Genomic DNA, 15,088 nt, shown 5'->3' with positions numbered 1-15,088 from the left:
ACAGCAGAGCCTTAAATTATTAGTCTTGAGTGTATTTTAAAATTAGGATTAAAACACCTACTGCCTGGTCACCTGTATTTGACAGGAACAARGTAACTGCTGCTCTTACAACAGATTCAGACTTCTCAGTATTGAGAATACAATGTCATGAAATGTTTATGTCCACATAGCAGAAGAACAAGCAATATACAAACCCACAGCTCAGATGTCYGGTAGTGTCCATTTAAATCCATCAGTCCTTGCAGCCACTGACTGTGCAGGACAGGGCAGCACTGCACCCCTYAGTCCATTCTGGCACATGAACGAGACCCAGCAGTGCTGTAGAGCACTGCCCTGTGTCAGCTTTTTCTTCTGCAGCACTCTTGGCTCAAAGGCACCTCTTCCCTTCCCACAGGGAGCTGAGCTGGTCCATTGTCCCCAAGCCCTGTGGAGCACCTACCGCACACTGTCCCTGAGGGTGGCTATGGCTGCGTGCAGAGCCTCCAGCTTCACTGCAAGCCAGGCTGGCGGGGACCCTTTCTGGAGCAGCAGCTTCACAGCCTCCACTGCCCCCTCCATCGTGCCTACTGCTGCCTTGTACTGCTCCTCAGAGGGGGGGTGACAGGCTCTCTTGGCCACGGGCTGTAGATTTAAGTGAACATGAAACATCATTTTAATACTGTACTTCAGTGATCTGTCTTCATCCAAATGCATGAAAGCCTTGAGGTGGGACAGAGCGGCAATACTCCCTTGTCCTGTGAGAGTTCTTGCTGCCTGCAGGTACTACAGACCATCAGGATATCACACTAAGGGCCAGGAGTGCATGTGACCTTCTTTCTTAGAACACGGAGGGCAGCAAGACCAGCTTGAACCTTTTCAGAGACTCCCCAGAAGTGACAGAAATGGACATTAGGGTGCAGATAGTTTAAAGAAGCACACATACCTCTCCTGYTGACTCCAATTCTCCATCCACTTTCAAAACCTGTGCACTCCAGGTAATCCTTTCTTGCTTCAGGCGTTCTCTTCGTGCTTCTCTYGTCTCTTCCACCTGCCTCGTCTAGAGAGAAAGCCCCAGGAGAGGTAACTACACCCAGGCAGCATTGCCAACTTTCCATTTATAGGCCAGAACAAAAGGGAGGGAGGGAGGCAGGGAGGGAGAGATTTTAATGTGCAGGTCAAAGAATATTATTTCTCACACACGCTTCTGATGAGATTGAAGTTATCTAAACCTCTGGGTTAGCAGCACCAGCAGCTATCAGTTCTTTTATAAATGACCTGCTTGTCAAAAGCTGCTCAGCCAGAGAACCCTGCCTCAGGTTACAGCTGCCCCCACTTTCCCAGTGTCAGTGTTCTGCCACAACAGCCACCTGCTCTTAAGAGGATTTTTTAATATGCTAAAGGAACTGAGATGTTTCATAYGTGTTTAGATGTCAGAATCTGATCCAAAAGAAATGGAGAAGGAAATCAAATTATCAAACCCTGTCTTTTTAATAGATAACTTCTCTCCTTTCAAAAATAACTGCAATTTAATGATTTTTTTGTTTAAGGATGGTAAATGCTTTGCTTTTAAGTTGGAAGTACTGGAAGACCAGTGTGCATAGGATGGCAGTCATTAATTCTGCTGATTAAAGCAAGGAGAAAAGTTCAACCAGTTTATTTTATAGTTATTTAATGGCCAGGCAGATGCAGGTGTAGACACAAGCTGTGTATTGCTTATAGTGGATGTACAATATCAACTAAGAAAGCAGTGAAATGGTTAAACAATACCCATACCTTAGCCAGAAAATTAACAACTTTGTTCTTAGCTTCTTCAGAATTAAGGCACCAGGGAACAACATCTTCATGTCTTGTTTCCTGTCAAAAATGGTACTGGTTGTTCAATATATTCATGCTAACAAGACAACAAAGCAGATGTTTCTATGACAATCCCTGCCCTCTTGCAGCCAATCTAAGCCCCCAGTGCCTAATCCTTCTTCACTTCCAGCTCCTGAAATCATTTCCAACTGCACTGGCCCTCAGTACTTAATGTGCAATAGCATCTGTAGCTAAGATCCAAATTGTGCTGTGAGGAGCAGCAAATATTTACAACAGGAGAATTTGTGTATGATAGAAGTTAACAGAGCCAAACATGTGCACCCAGAGTTGTGCTCTGCTCACCTCTGCAAAATGTGTGAATGCCTCCAGTGCGTGCTGGTGAATCAGCCAGGTCTGGTCAGCCAGCAGAGAGGCAAACAGACAGGACAGCTGGGGCAAAACCTGCCTCTGCAACAGGAACAAACACCCATCAGTTCCCAAGAGTTAGTTGTGCATATCTTACCATCATGATTTATTATTAAAGGATCACTCTAAGACTGACAGGTAGGTTTGGGAAATGCAAGAGTGCTACTGCTCTGTCTGGCAAAAAAAAMCACTGTGAGGGAGGTGACATGTTCTATTCTCACTCCTTGTTGCTTCTCACCAGTGAGAAAGGACTGGCATTTGAACCCCCAAGYATCTTGCATGAACTCGAACACATCTTGATGAAAAATAAATCTGCCAGAGCCCCTTAATTAATATCCAAGATGATTATGTCCTGGCACTCCTGTGTGTATTTACTGAACTCAATCCTTTCCCTGCATATTTAAATAAAAGGCCTATCTTTTCATCAAAAGACAAGATAATTTCACTAAGGCTACAATTACATTTACCTGTGCTTCTTGTGGTATAAACACCTTTCCCATGGAAGACAGAAATTCCACCATGGCTAGACGGACATGGTCTGGTGGATGCAGCTGGAGTAGGGCTGACTGCAGTGCAAATACCTGCAGGAAACAAACCWTAGTGAAGCTCCATCAGACACACTGCAGGGGAAAATTGCAGGCTCATCTTTAAATCCAACCACATGGAGTTTAGAAGCCTAAAGGAGATGTGCTGCACCTCCAATAAAACTGRCCAGGATAAAGCTGCAAGGTGTATTTTAGAAAGAAATGAGCATGCATCCATATATCTCAATTATCTTACAGAGGACAGRGATTCTCAAAAGCAGTGTCAACCAAAATGCCATATGCTTGCTTTAAAGACCAGGAAAGTAATCAAGGAAGAAATAAAATTAGAAACCACCACTTGTTAAGAGAAGGCCAGACCATGAAATAACTCATTTGAAATTTCAGCAAATCACAAAGAATTTGGTCTTAATATAATGAATTATTCATAAGAAAGTGCTGGGGTTTTTGTGTTTTGTTCTTTTTACCTGACTAATCACTTGAGCATCTAATGTTTGGATGAAAAATTCCAAAAGGTGAAGTAATAAACACAGGGTCTTCTGGAGACATGGTTCATCTGAGACCTTGAAGAAAACACAAGATGCCAGTAACACTGCATTTTAGCTCATGGGAAAAATAACTACTTAAGAAAGAATTTCAAGTTACAGTAGCATTCCAAAATTCTTAGCCTGACTTCACACATGTAAAACACTGCATTGTAAGCAGCAGAAGAAAATACCAAAATAATCATATCAATATTTCTAGGTAGTCATATTTTATAAGACCATTTTCTTTGAATTCTATGAAGAACATTTCTTGTACCTCATCTCTTTCCACAACTCATTAAAATAAGCATCTAAAGGTTATCTGAACTATTTCTTTTCACTTTCAGCTACCAGACGTCCTCACAGACTGGCTGAGCTTGGAAAAGACCTCTGAAGGGGCACATTGTTGGCTCTACTTCATSCCCACTCTCAAACTTTCTTTTTAATGGGGAGCATGAAAACCATGACAATCCTTTTTTCTTTATGCAGCTGCAGCCATGAACAGGTCCATGGTCACAAGGGGTACCCTGATCCCTTTGTTGTGAGACACAGGGGGAGGGTGATTAGCCCTCTGTGCCTCCACRTGCTGGGCTGGGCACTAATCAAATCACCCTGAGTTTTGTTCACATTCTAATGAGCATTTAAAATACACCAAATTCATAACTGGGATGAATCAAAATGAGATATTTCAGACTTCTCCTTGAGCAAGTCTGAATCTGACACTGAGAAACAGATGGAATAACAAAGAGCCATATATGAAAAATTCAGGRCATTTCAACCTCCAGCTCCCCAGAGCTCACGTCTGCCCAACACATAAACCAGCTGAGAGCAGATGGGCAGCACTGTTATGCTGTGCTTTATAGAAACAGTCCATCCAAGTAAAAAAATAAATGAGTCACAATAACCAGCCTCTCAAAGACATGTTTTCATCACTGGCACAGCAAATTCTCTTACCTGCTTAGCCTGGAGAAAAGACCAGAACTCACTGAGCACTCCCAGGACAGATGCCTTAAGTTCTGCCTCCAGAGTGTCATCAGCAGAACTGCAGGCAGCCAGCAGGACAGAAAGGGCAGTGGTCTAGGAGGAAAAAATGTGTAAGACCAATGAAAACAAACTACACGTAAAGCAACTCAAAACCCCAGGCTCATAWTAAACATCTAAAATGATACAAGGTGGCAAGAAGCCCAATGTGCTGTGTCAKCTGTACAGTACAGCTAATCCAGCAGGCCACCAGCCAATGCAGCTTCCAGAGCAAGGAAACCATTCCTTACTCCTGAGAGCTTCAYACATACTGCATGCCATTTGCTGCACTGGCAGAAGTCTGGCAGCAGACACTTCATGTGGAAGCCTCTGATTTCTCACACTGTCTCACCAAGGAGACCAGTAGTGAGCATCTTTCAGACTTTATGATGCTGAATAAAACCAGTCAGGACTTTTAAACTTAAGAGTAATTGTATGCTGAGGTATAGCATAAATCAGAAATTCCAAAGAAAAATACATCGCTTTCTCAGAGAGCAAACAACAACTAGAGTAACTACYGAATCACACGACTTTCACTGTCCTAAGGTGCCACATACTACAAGAAAACAACGTGAGAATTCTTGCTCATACATATGCCAGCTAGGCATGGAAAAAAGCTGTGCAACAGACTGAATAACAGAACTGAGGTAACAGCAACAGAATCCTTACAGTTTGAAAACCAGAGTTCACACATTTTTACAAGAGAATCAGGTCTTACCACAGGTGGGAGGTCTCCCRAGGCACGGCTGCTGTTCAGCCACCTCCGGCACTGCGTGAGCCCRGCCGTGCACAGCTGAGCTGCCACTTGTGTCCTGAGGTCAGGATTCAGGGCTCTGAGGGACACATGCTGCCACACAGACAAGTTCTCCACCTCTTCAGGAAGAAACTTATGGGCAAATTCTACCTGGAAACAGAAGGTAACAGAAACTAAACAGACCAGAAGATAAATTGATCATCAGTCAGAAAGATGAGAAACCAAAATGCGCTGCTGGTTTGCTTCAAATACATTATGTGAAATAAAATTATGTAAAATACTTCAATAAAATCTAACTTTTCACATAAAGAACGTTTAGAAACTGCCACCTGCCTTGTCACATACAAGACATCAGAACGATTAAACAACTGATTTTTTCAGCTGCTTGAAGCAATGGCCCCAGTGAATAGAAGAAAGGGCTTTAGCCTCTCCAGGGTACACAGAGAAGCATCGACAGGTCAGGACACTGCTCTTGATACGTGATGTCATCAGCACATGCACAAATACCAGTCATGGATGCAATGACAGGACACAATTTCAGTAGATCTGGGGAGATGTGCTGTTTTCGTATTTCATCAAAAAACGGACATCACTGCTGCCCAGTCAGACTCTTAGAAAGGTGTTCGTTCATTTCTTGTTTTAAAGAGTGCTTGTGCATAAAGTAGGATCCACTGTGATTAAGTAATAACAAGTACAATAAAAAGGCAAGCAAGCAAGTGCTCAACATCTTTTCACTTCTCCAGAACTGAAAGGATATTGTAACACAGGCCACTGACTCAAACCTCTTATTAATGACAGCAGATGCTGGTGCTGTACTTGCCTGATGCTCTGGAGCCATCAGGAACAGCATTCGCCTCAGCAGCACACCCAGGGCAGGGACCTGGGAGCAGTCATTGGGCCAAGTCTTTACCTGCATTAAGACAGAAAAGTAATGCACCTCATTCATTACACAAAAGGAAAAAATCATGACTTAGCAAACAAATTCTATGCAGGATGTCCTGAGAGGTGCTATGTGGGATCACAGTAATAACACTGTAAATAAAATAAGCAGGCCATGTTGTTTTATATTGTCACTGTACTACTTTTGCTAATTACTAATCCAATTTGAAGAACTGAAACARTTTCATTTGGATTTAGAAAAAAAAAATTCCTGTCTTTGATCATTTAGAATCTTTGCTGGTAGCACTCAGATTAAAACTGGTGCCAAACTGCAAACATCACTGTGGTTCTTACCAAGTGGGCAATCACATTAACGTGGTGAGCACACAGTTCAGCTGTTCCATACCTGAAACATGAGAGACAGCAGCTTATGAATGTGGACTTGCTATTCTTTTACAGATAAATATTATAAATCTTGTCTGAGAAATTACCTTTTCCTCTAACAYTTAAATTTGATTTGCAGAGACACAATTTACTTGAGACAAACATTTCAAAAACCAATTATCAAATARTAGAAATCTATGTTCCTCTTGCTTGAAAGAATGTAAAAATAGCTAAGCTATTTCTGATTGTGATTTTCAAAATATGGTCTGTAACTGAAAATAATCCAATTTTAGGACAATTTTGTCTTACAAAAATCTCTCTCAAATAATTATRTACAACAACAGAATGAACTGGATCTATGGAAAACCTGCTTGACTTGTAACAGGAGAATCTTACCGGGCAAGGAAGCACCATGAGTCCATTGCTAGCAGAGATGTGATCATACTGGACCCCAGCACAGCATCCAGCAGGGCACACTCCTGAGGAAAAATGGGAAGATTAACACAATTTGAATCCTATATTRAAGAAAGAACTGAACATGACCTTCCCTCCTCCAAAAGAGAACAAAAATTGCCAAGAACACTGAGGTGCTCAAGAACGTGTTAAGAAGCTTTATTTTCTCCTTTCCCACAAATAACATTTGCTATATAACTGAACTCCAGCCATGCAACTGTGTCACATCTGACTTCTACAGAACCACCTCTTACCAGAGCATGTCTTCAGAGCTACATCATTAAAAAGAACCCATTTTTTAATAGAACCTATGCATTACAACAGCTGAAGAGATGATAAGCAAAAGCTAATCTTACCAGCTGAGGGAAGTGTGATGGGAGCATGGACGCAATGAAGGAGCATAGGTGGACACAGACGTAGTGATAGAGGGTGATGGGAACTTCTGGCTGTCCAGTACTGACCACCTCTGGCAAACAGACAGGGAGAGAAAGCTCCCCACAACATTGTTGGAAACTGAAGAAGAGAGCTGAAAACAAAGACAGGCTGCAAGGGGAAAAGGAAAAAAAAAAATAAAAGACAACAGTTTGGTTACAGATAGCTAAGTCCCAAATCCTGCAAATGACATCAGCATTAGAAAATCTTTGACCAGAAAATCTGTCAGTAACTTCAGTGCTTTTACACCAGATTTATGTTCCTGACTGCCTTCTTCTTTCACCAACTCAGGTGATTATTAGAGGGTTCAGGTATAAAAGTGTGAGATTTTAACTTTGTGAAGGATCAACAAATTACATACACATCATTCTCTTACCCTGCAAGTACTCAAAATACCATTCCTTTCCTAAAAAAAGAAAGACATCTCTGGCTCTGTATCCTTCACTCCTGAGGCAATGAACATCAGATCCTGTTTGTCTTGGCACAAGGATATAAATCCATAGTGACAATTTCACTATTCATTTGCAAGGAAATTCCAGCAGCTGAGCCCCTTTGTTTGCCTCTAAGGAATGACTGCTGTGGTGAAGAACTACAAGAAAAACCTTCTTAGTACCTTTTTCCTGTGTTCCAGAGAGTTTGCACYTCTTCAGGCTGGGAGGACAGCTTGTCCATGATGGTAATCAGGAGCAGACACTGAGGCAGCTGCTGCTCAGGAGGGAGACCTGTAGAAGTTTGGGTTTCAAATGTGATTCAAGTAGCTTGGATAAATATATTGTGTGTGTAAACTGGCTTTTAACAAGCGTAGAGGCAAACTGATGAGCTATCTCAGAATAATGACATGTTGGTCACGGCAGAAATCAAGAAGGGCTTGTTGAATGAAAAAGCTGGWAATTTCCCAGTTTGAAGGCATTCTACTTTTCACAGCAAATACTTAATGTAGAAAAAATAGCTGTTTTCCCCAACCAACAGAACAGCAGAAAAATTCCATCTTTGAAAGTCTGACAAACGTGGATTGAAATTATGCAAAAGAGCAGAATTGATAGGATTTCTGCTAACCAGATTAATATTGCAATTGTTATGAGCGCTTTGGAAAAGATAATTCAGCAACATGAATTATCTGTTATGAAAATCATCCAAGTTAGTATGCAATCAGCTCTATTAGAGTACTTACAAAAGAACCCGAGAGAAGCAAACAAGCACAGACTACTGCTTATGGTCCAAAAAGTCAAAATGTCAATCCTGATCCCACAGACAGCACTGGGAGCAGTACTTTCAACTCACCTAACTTTTCATTTAACACTTGCTCCATGAAAGGACTAAAGGGAAGGAGCTGGTTGATGAGAGGGTCCAGAGCCACAAGAAAAACCCGGGATATTTCATCTTGATGAACTTCCAAGATTTCTGGAGCATAYAGACTGGGAGGAAATTTGCTGAGGGGGAATGGGAAAAAAAAGAATTTAAATATTCTCAGTAGCATTTTCAGCAACACCACTTTTCTGCAAAAGAACTACAAAAAGGCAAATTTATTATGTCCTTATTCTTGTGAAATAAAAGACAGAAAAGGCTTCTCATTTTAGAATATCTGTTGTAGTAGCCCAAGACTTGCAACTCTGCATTCAGCCTTTAAAATAAATATCACAATCCAGTATTTTACTACACATTGAAAGAATACYTTACAAGCTCACAGAAAATGCATGTGAAATACATAACATCTATCAGAGGAAAGATACCAAATCACAAAGATTCAAATAAAAAGGAGAAGCCAAGAAAACACCTTTATACACATTTTGACAGTTGTAAATGTGACAACACTAACGCTGGACTCTAAAAGAGTATCACTATTTCTCTGAAGAGGAAAAAACCCTTGGGCGATAAAAGAAAAAAAAGAGCCAAAATGAGAATAAAGCAAGAGATCATGAAAAGAAAACCTTCTACTCTTGCAGCTTATAAAGTGAACTATAAAAATGCAACTATCCTACTCAAAATTCCTGCTCAGTTTTCCTGAGTGAATAAAAGTTTACAAGCTTCCACTTCAGAAAGACCTCCAAGGTAAGTACACCTAGAAGAAGAAACTCTTAAAAAAATCCACCCAATCTTGCACTGAACTCAGGTGCCCATCTCACCACAGAACCTGGTGTGAATTCCAAATGAAAAGCTGAAATCAGCCCTCTGGTTTCACAGTATATAAAATTACCAGGATAAAGTCTGTGTTCCCTTATGCTTCCCCACCACTGCAGCAAAAAGAACAAAACTTTTAGAAAGGAAAGTGATAAATCACTTTCAGACATTTGTAAGTGTAACATTAAAAGAATATTTGTTTCCAGGAGAAACATAGTCCTTCTGTGACATTTCACAAGATCATTAACACACCAATAAAGCTATGAAAAAGTTCAGGATACTCTGTTTCTGACCCCCTYTTTCTCCAGGACAAATTTTTCTATACTTTGTCTTAAAGTGGAAACAATCTGTCAAATGGCACTGCTGAAATCTGCATTTAGTCTTGGCATTTTTTTTCTGATTATTTTACACATAATTTAATAAATGTTGYCATAAATAGTTGCAACAAAGTTAAYGGTTTGTCAATACAGGACMTGCACAATAATAATCAAGAATGGGGTTAAGGCAATTATATAACACAAAACCACCTAATTTATTAAAAATTATTTTAGCCTTCTGTACATGAAAAAAATGATGGCAACAACTCTGGAATGAGAACTGTAATTTTACATCTCAAAATACTTGCAACTTTAAGAATGCAATACGGAGGTGTTATTAAGATACTTTCAATAATTTATTTTGCATACCTGTATATCTGAAGAAAGAGCTGATGTAACTGAGAACAGGAATCAGAGAAGTAAGCAAGGAAATCCTGCAAAAGACATCAATTTTGAGTGATACTTTTAAAATAAAATACATGATAAATTACATTAATTACTGTCATAGTTTATTTTTCTGGGAAATCCCAGCCTGCTTAGGCTTAGGTGAGTATTTACTGGTGGAAGAACTACAAGYAGGTAATGCATGGATGCTAATTATACTGCCCACATGGGATAGCTGTAAAATGTTATGTAGTATAAAATTGCACACCAAAGGCTTAAATTTAAGACAAACATAGAATTCAAGTATTAAAACCTACCTTGGTATAGTGTACAAGGGAATTAGCAAAGAACCTGCACAGTTTGACTGTCTTCTGGAACAGCCTCAAGTCAGTGTCCACCTGTCCAAAAAAAAAAAAAAGTTCTAAAAGTTAATATACAGAATAATACAATAAGAAAGGAAGTAAGATTTCTAAGTGTTCAAAACCTATTCCACATTTTATTCTCTACAGCCTCTGCAGCTAAGGAGGAAAAACTTTTACAATATTCAGTATGTATGCTTCAACATTTTTAGAACAATAATAAGAATTTGATTGAGCTTGGGATATTGTCAGTTTAGGAAATAAAAAAATTCTAACATAGTATGCTGAAAACTTAGTGCCTCACTGTCTACACAAGTTATGGGGCTCACATTCATGTGGTTTCAAAGGTATTCTGTCTACCACTTGAATAAAGAAAACCCAAAAAACACAAACCAAATTACTCCAAGCAATAACACAGCAAAAGAATTTATCCTCTTCAAGTTCAYTGGCAGCTTTGAGAGCTTTTTAATTCACCTGTATCTCTGACACCTTCATTTGCTCAGCCAGCTGCAAACAGGAGTCAAAAGAAAGAAGAGTGTCCTTGCACAGGCCACCAAGAATGTCACTGTGTTTCAGGTGGCACTGCAGCAGGGAGTGATGCTTCAGGCTTTGCCTGAAAGATAAGAATAGAATCAGATATTTAATTGTCAGAAGTGATCATGCAATCAGTTATTACAAATCCAAATAACAAATTCTTCCATTTAAACTGTCATACAGCAGTGATTGGTACAATATCTGTGTACAATGAAAGCAGAAACTCACGGAGAACAACCCTCTCCATTGCCATGACTGAAACACAAGAAGAGGCAGGACAGAAGTACAAGACAGCCAACTCAAGCCAAAAACATCTACAAAATTGCAGGACAGACCTCTAAAAATTACTTATTCAGACAACACTGTTTCAAATTTTCTTCTGCACTGCAATACAAAAAGTCAAGTTTCTGATACTTTTCACACCAATTCTTATCTACTTTCACTGGCACTGCTTTAATACTACCTCCTAGCTAATTTTCTAAATTGAATTTCTAAATTCACTTACTAAAGAGCTACATTGAATCCCTACTTTCCATTTTATTTGAAACCCTAAACACAAAGCAATTGTTTATTCATTCATAATAATTCATAAGTTAAATAAATTCACTATTTTTGATTACACCACAATAAAATCCAAGTTGAGCTACATACTTGATTATGAACTTCCATGTATTGGCATGAAGAGCGTGGTCCATATTGGAAATGACAGAGCAGATCTCCAGCACAGTGTGGATTACTAAGGAAAAAATAGCAGCAGCAACAAAGTTACATCCCATTTATGAGTTCACAGGAATCCCAAGAGAATACTAAGGGAATAACAGCACATTGACACAAAYTGGGAAAATGGCTCAGCCTTTAGGTGCTGCCCCTTTCATACAAACMTACATAACATGCCCCATGCCACAGAGGAAGCTTCAGGAGAAAAACGGAAATATTTCAAGCTTCAAAATGCTGCTTTCTGAAAGAATGGTCAGGGTAGCAGGAATAGAGCACACTCAGAAACTTGTTTTAAAGTTTCAAACATACTCTCCATAGAAAAAAAGACTGAGCAAGACTAAAAAAGTGCTAAATCCACATATACCTTGCACCATATAAATGATGTCATCTTCAGTGGAAGCAGAGCCTATGGAAATCAGATCAACAAGTTCCATCAGCTGTTTCTGAAGGGAGTAAGTTTCCTTGAACATGGMTTGTAGGAGGTCAGAAATTAAGTGCAGGTGCCCACAGTACACTGATTCACTGTCCTGAAATGGGGAGGATGAGGTTTATAAAAGACTTCAGAACTCACAGACTGATTTTTCACATGCTGAAAACACCAARAGCCTTGCCATACATTTCTCTGGARAAAAGAACAAGGCAGAGCTGTAGGTACTTTAATTCAATACACAGTCCCTGACTACTCAATGTAAAATGCATTCACCTGCAGCTTGTGAACTAATGAGGGCTGTCTGGCYCTTGTGAGTTTGGGGGCTCTGGATTAGGGCCCCATGTACAAACCTAAGATCATATTTCTGAACCAAACAGGACTATGGTAGCAACAAAGGAAGTAGCATTCCRAATACTTCCCAGTACTTTCATATTAGAATTGCTAGATAAATGTATGGCACCTTAGTTTGAGTCCTTACATGGAAAACTGATATAAATGTTCCCACAAGAAAGAAACCAAATGTGAAAAGGAAAGACATCCAAAAGTTAGTGTGTCCTTACGACGAACGTATTTTATTATCAATCCTTAGAAGGAATTACTGTTTGCATCTGAAAATGCAGATACACACTACTCACTGTAACAAAAGTGAAAATGCTCCTCTCAACTTTCAGTCTACYCTGGAACTTCATAAAAATAAGATGGGTCACACCATGCTGGTAAGCTCTGAAATTACTGCAGCCATCACAAGTGCACAGATCTCTTAGAGCACTCTATTCATGAACAAAATGTTCAGTAAACAGATGCAAAATATGGAAATAGCCCAGTCTGAGCCCCTMACCACCAGGTCAGATTTGCTGGGCAGACAGCTGAAAAATCATCTTTGTACTTGTGCACTGAATGGATTTATAAACAATTTACCAACTAAATTAAAGTAATAATTCAACATCAGTATTATTTCAAAATAGGATCACCTTATAAAGGGTTTCCTAAGAGAGGGATCACCTTATAAAGGGTTTCCTTACAGCCAGAGAGCGTAAGTACTTCTGTGCTTCTAGCAGAGCCCTACCTTGCAATGTGTGAAGGTGCTCTTTATGACATGGAGGACGGAGGAAGGGAGGGAGCGGATGCTCTGCAGGGACACACACTCCTGCAGCGAGCACACATAGCGCACACAGCCCGTCAGAGTCTCCAGCAGCTGCACCATGGCCTGAGAGCAAGAATCAACAACACCAATCACTCCTGCAATAACTGCAAAAGCATCTTTTTTTAGCTGAATTGCACCTGCACTTTTATGGCATTTAAAGTTCACTGCTATTTGCATAAATTAGTTTGTTAAAGATGTATGAAGCTCCATAAAATAACATTGAGTAATTCCAGAGCTTTTCTCTGTTATACTCTGTGAAAACTTATTTCTTTGACTACTGCTCTCAATTTACAAAAACTTTTAAACTCAGAACGAAGTGACGGTATAAACAGGTGACAGATTCACTCTTCAAATGTGAGAAATCACATTTCAYCTGAAATAGGGACTTAAGCAGAATCTGAGATGACTTTTTAAGTTATCATTAACATCACATGCTAGATGTAATCAAATAATTCACAACATGTTAACTGAACWTCAACTATAAAGGAAGGTTAAATTACATTTTAACCATCAATAGCTAGCATAAACATTCTAAAAACCTTTTAATAGTTTAGGGAAAAGCAAAGAATGGTGTAAACATTATTTTGACAGCTTGTGTGATGGAACTTGCCTGTAGCAGTTTCCTTACAGTAGAGCATAACTCTGTACTCTGGYTGGTCAGTCCTTTGGCCTCACTGGACAATTCACACATCAAATTATCAAAGAACTGTAGAGTCTGTCAGAATGAAACAAAACTTAAACATTTAATTTACAAAAGTACATGTGCAAATAATAACACCATTCATACACCTGCTTGCTTCCTTGGCATGGAGGCACAGGCTACAGAGAGAACTCGCAGGAGAAAACACTTTCCAGCATTTCARTTATAAAGCATGATAGAACAAGAGGCAAAAAAATATCATATATATATGAACGATCACAAAGACAGTTCAACACAACACTGTGAAAACTCTTAAAGGGTAAAATTCCAATTTCAAATTTTGTATCCCATAGAATAATTACATTGTGCAAGCTCAAAGGAAGAATTACTGTATTCTAAGCAGACGTTAGCACTGGAATGATTGACAATTCCACAGTTAACTGAAGCTGTCCTACCTTGGGTAACACTTTCGAGAAAAAAGTTTGCTCCAAATCTTCAAGGCTGATATGGGGCAAAAACATTTCAGTCAGGATCCTCAAAACACCTGCAAAGAAAAACATTTACAATGTGTGATTACAAGAAATATACAGCAACCTACCAGAGGAAATAAAGAACTGCAGAAAGCAAAACAAGATCAGATACTTGATTTTGAGAGAGGCAACAGAGTATTTGCCTTATCTGAAATGCATGAAAACACACATGCATTATCTGAAAAATCAACTAACTGTAACAGCTCCATCATGCATAAACCTATCAAAAATAGCAGTGCACCTGACTAAACTTAGTTAAGGACTGAGCACAACTGCAAGCCTACAGATCTAATATTTTTCTATATTCCAAATATTCTATCTTGCAAACTGCAAACAGTTGCATGTTTAATGCGCTGGTTTGCACTAATATACAATGTATCAGTGAGTTTTAGTAAAATTCCCGAACAGTTACATCTAGGCCTCATTTTCTTACCACTGTCAATTTTACCACCTGGAAGCAAACAGCCAAGAAGAGAGTAAAACACAAGACAAAAAGCACTCTTCTTTCATGTACTTAAAAATCAGCAGTAGCAGGAAAGAAAAAGCAGCCTTACATGCAAAGCTTCTATAGGGGCTTTTATAAAGCTTGTTCAAGGTGCAGTAAGGAGAATGTGGGCCAGCAGGATTGCTGTATACTCAGAAAGTCCCTGGCTGTGGCAGAAGCATTTTAAGTACCGCAGTGATTACAATGTAATTGCAGTACAAGGCTCCACAACAAGAGGCACTTG

At 39.5% G+C, this 15,088-nt stretch overlaps 1 protein-coding gene across 1 annotated transcript; it reads right to left on the bottom strand.

Annotated features, from left to right (window-relative positions):
- Positions 1-4: 4 nt before the first annotated feature.
- On the bottom strand, positions 5-14,374 carry FIRRM (FIGNL1 interacting regulator of recombination and mitosis). The gene is made up of 22 exons (XM_057383013.1): positions 14,286-14,374; positions 13,801-13,905; positions 13,113-13,253; positions 11,981-12,143; positions 11,551-11,635; positions 10,840-10,978; positions 10,324-10,404; positions 9,992-10,056; positions 8,469-8,617; positions 7,801-7,909; positions 7,112-7,298; positions 6,699-6,781; positions 6,273-6,324; positions 5,860-5,949; positions 5,004-5,189; positions 4,220-4,342; positions 3,209-3,304; positions 2,667-2,780; positions 2,137-2,241; positions 1,753-1,833; positions 923-1,036; positions 5-621 (listed from the first exon to the last, which is right to left on the bottom strand). Exons 1-22 carry the CDS (start codon positions 14,349-14,351, stop codon positions 436-438), a joined length of 2,520 nt encoding a protein of 839 aa, XP_057238996.1. The 5' UTR covers positions 14,352-14,374; the 3' UTR covers positions 5-435.
- Positions 14,375-15,088: the final 714 nt, after the last annotated feature.

This window comes from Malurus melanocephalus, unplaced genomic scaffold (assembly GCF_030028575.1).
Source record: "Malurus melanocephalus ecotype Western Australia unplaced genomic scaffold, MMel_1.1 scaffold_601, whole genome shotgun sequence".
Lineage (NCBI taxonomy): Eukaryota > Metazoa > Chordata > Aves > Passeriformes > Maluridae > Malurus > Malurus melanocephalus.
This window is presented reverse-complemented; position numbering and strand designations above follow the sequence as displayed.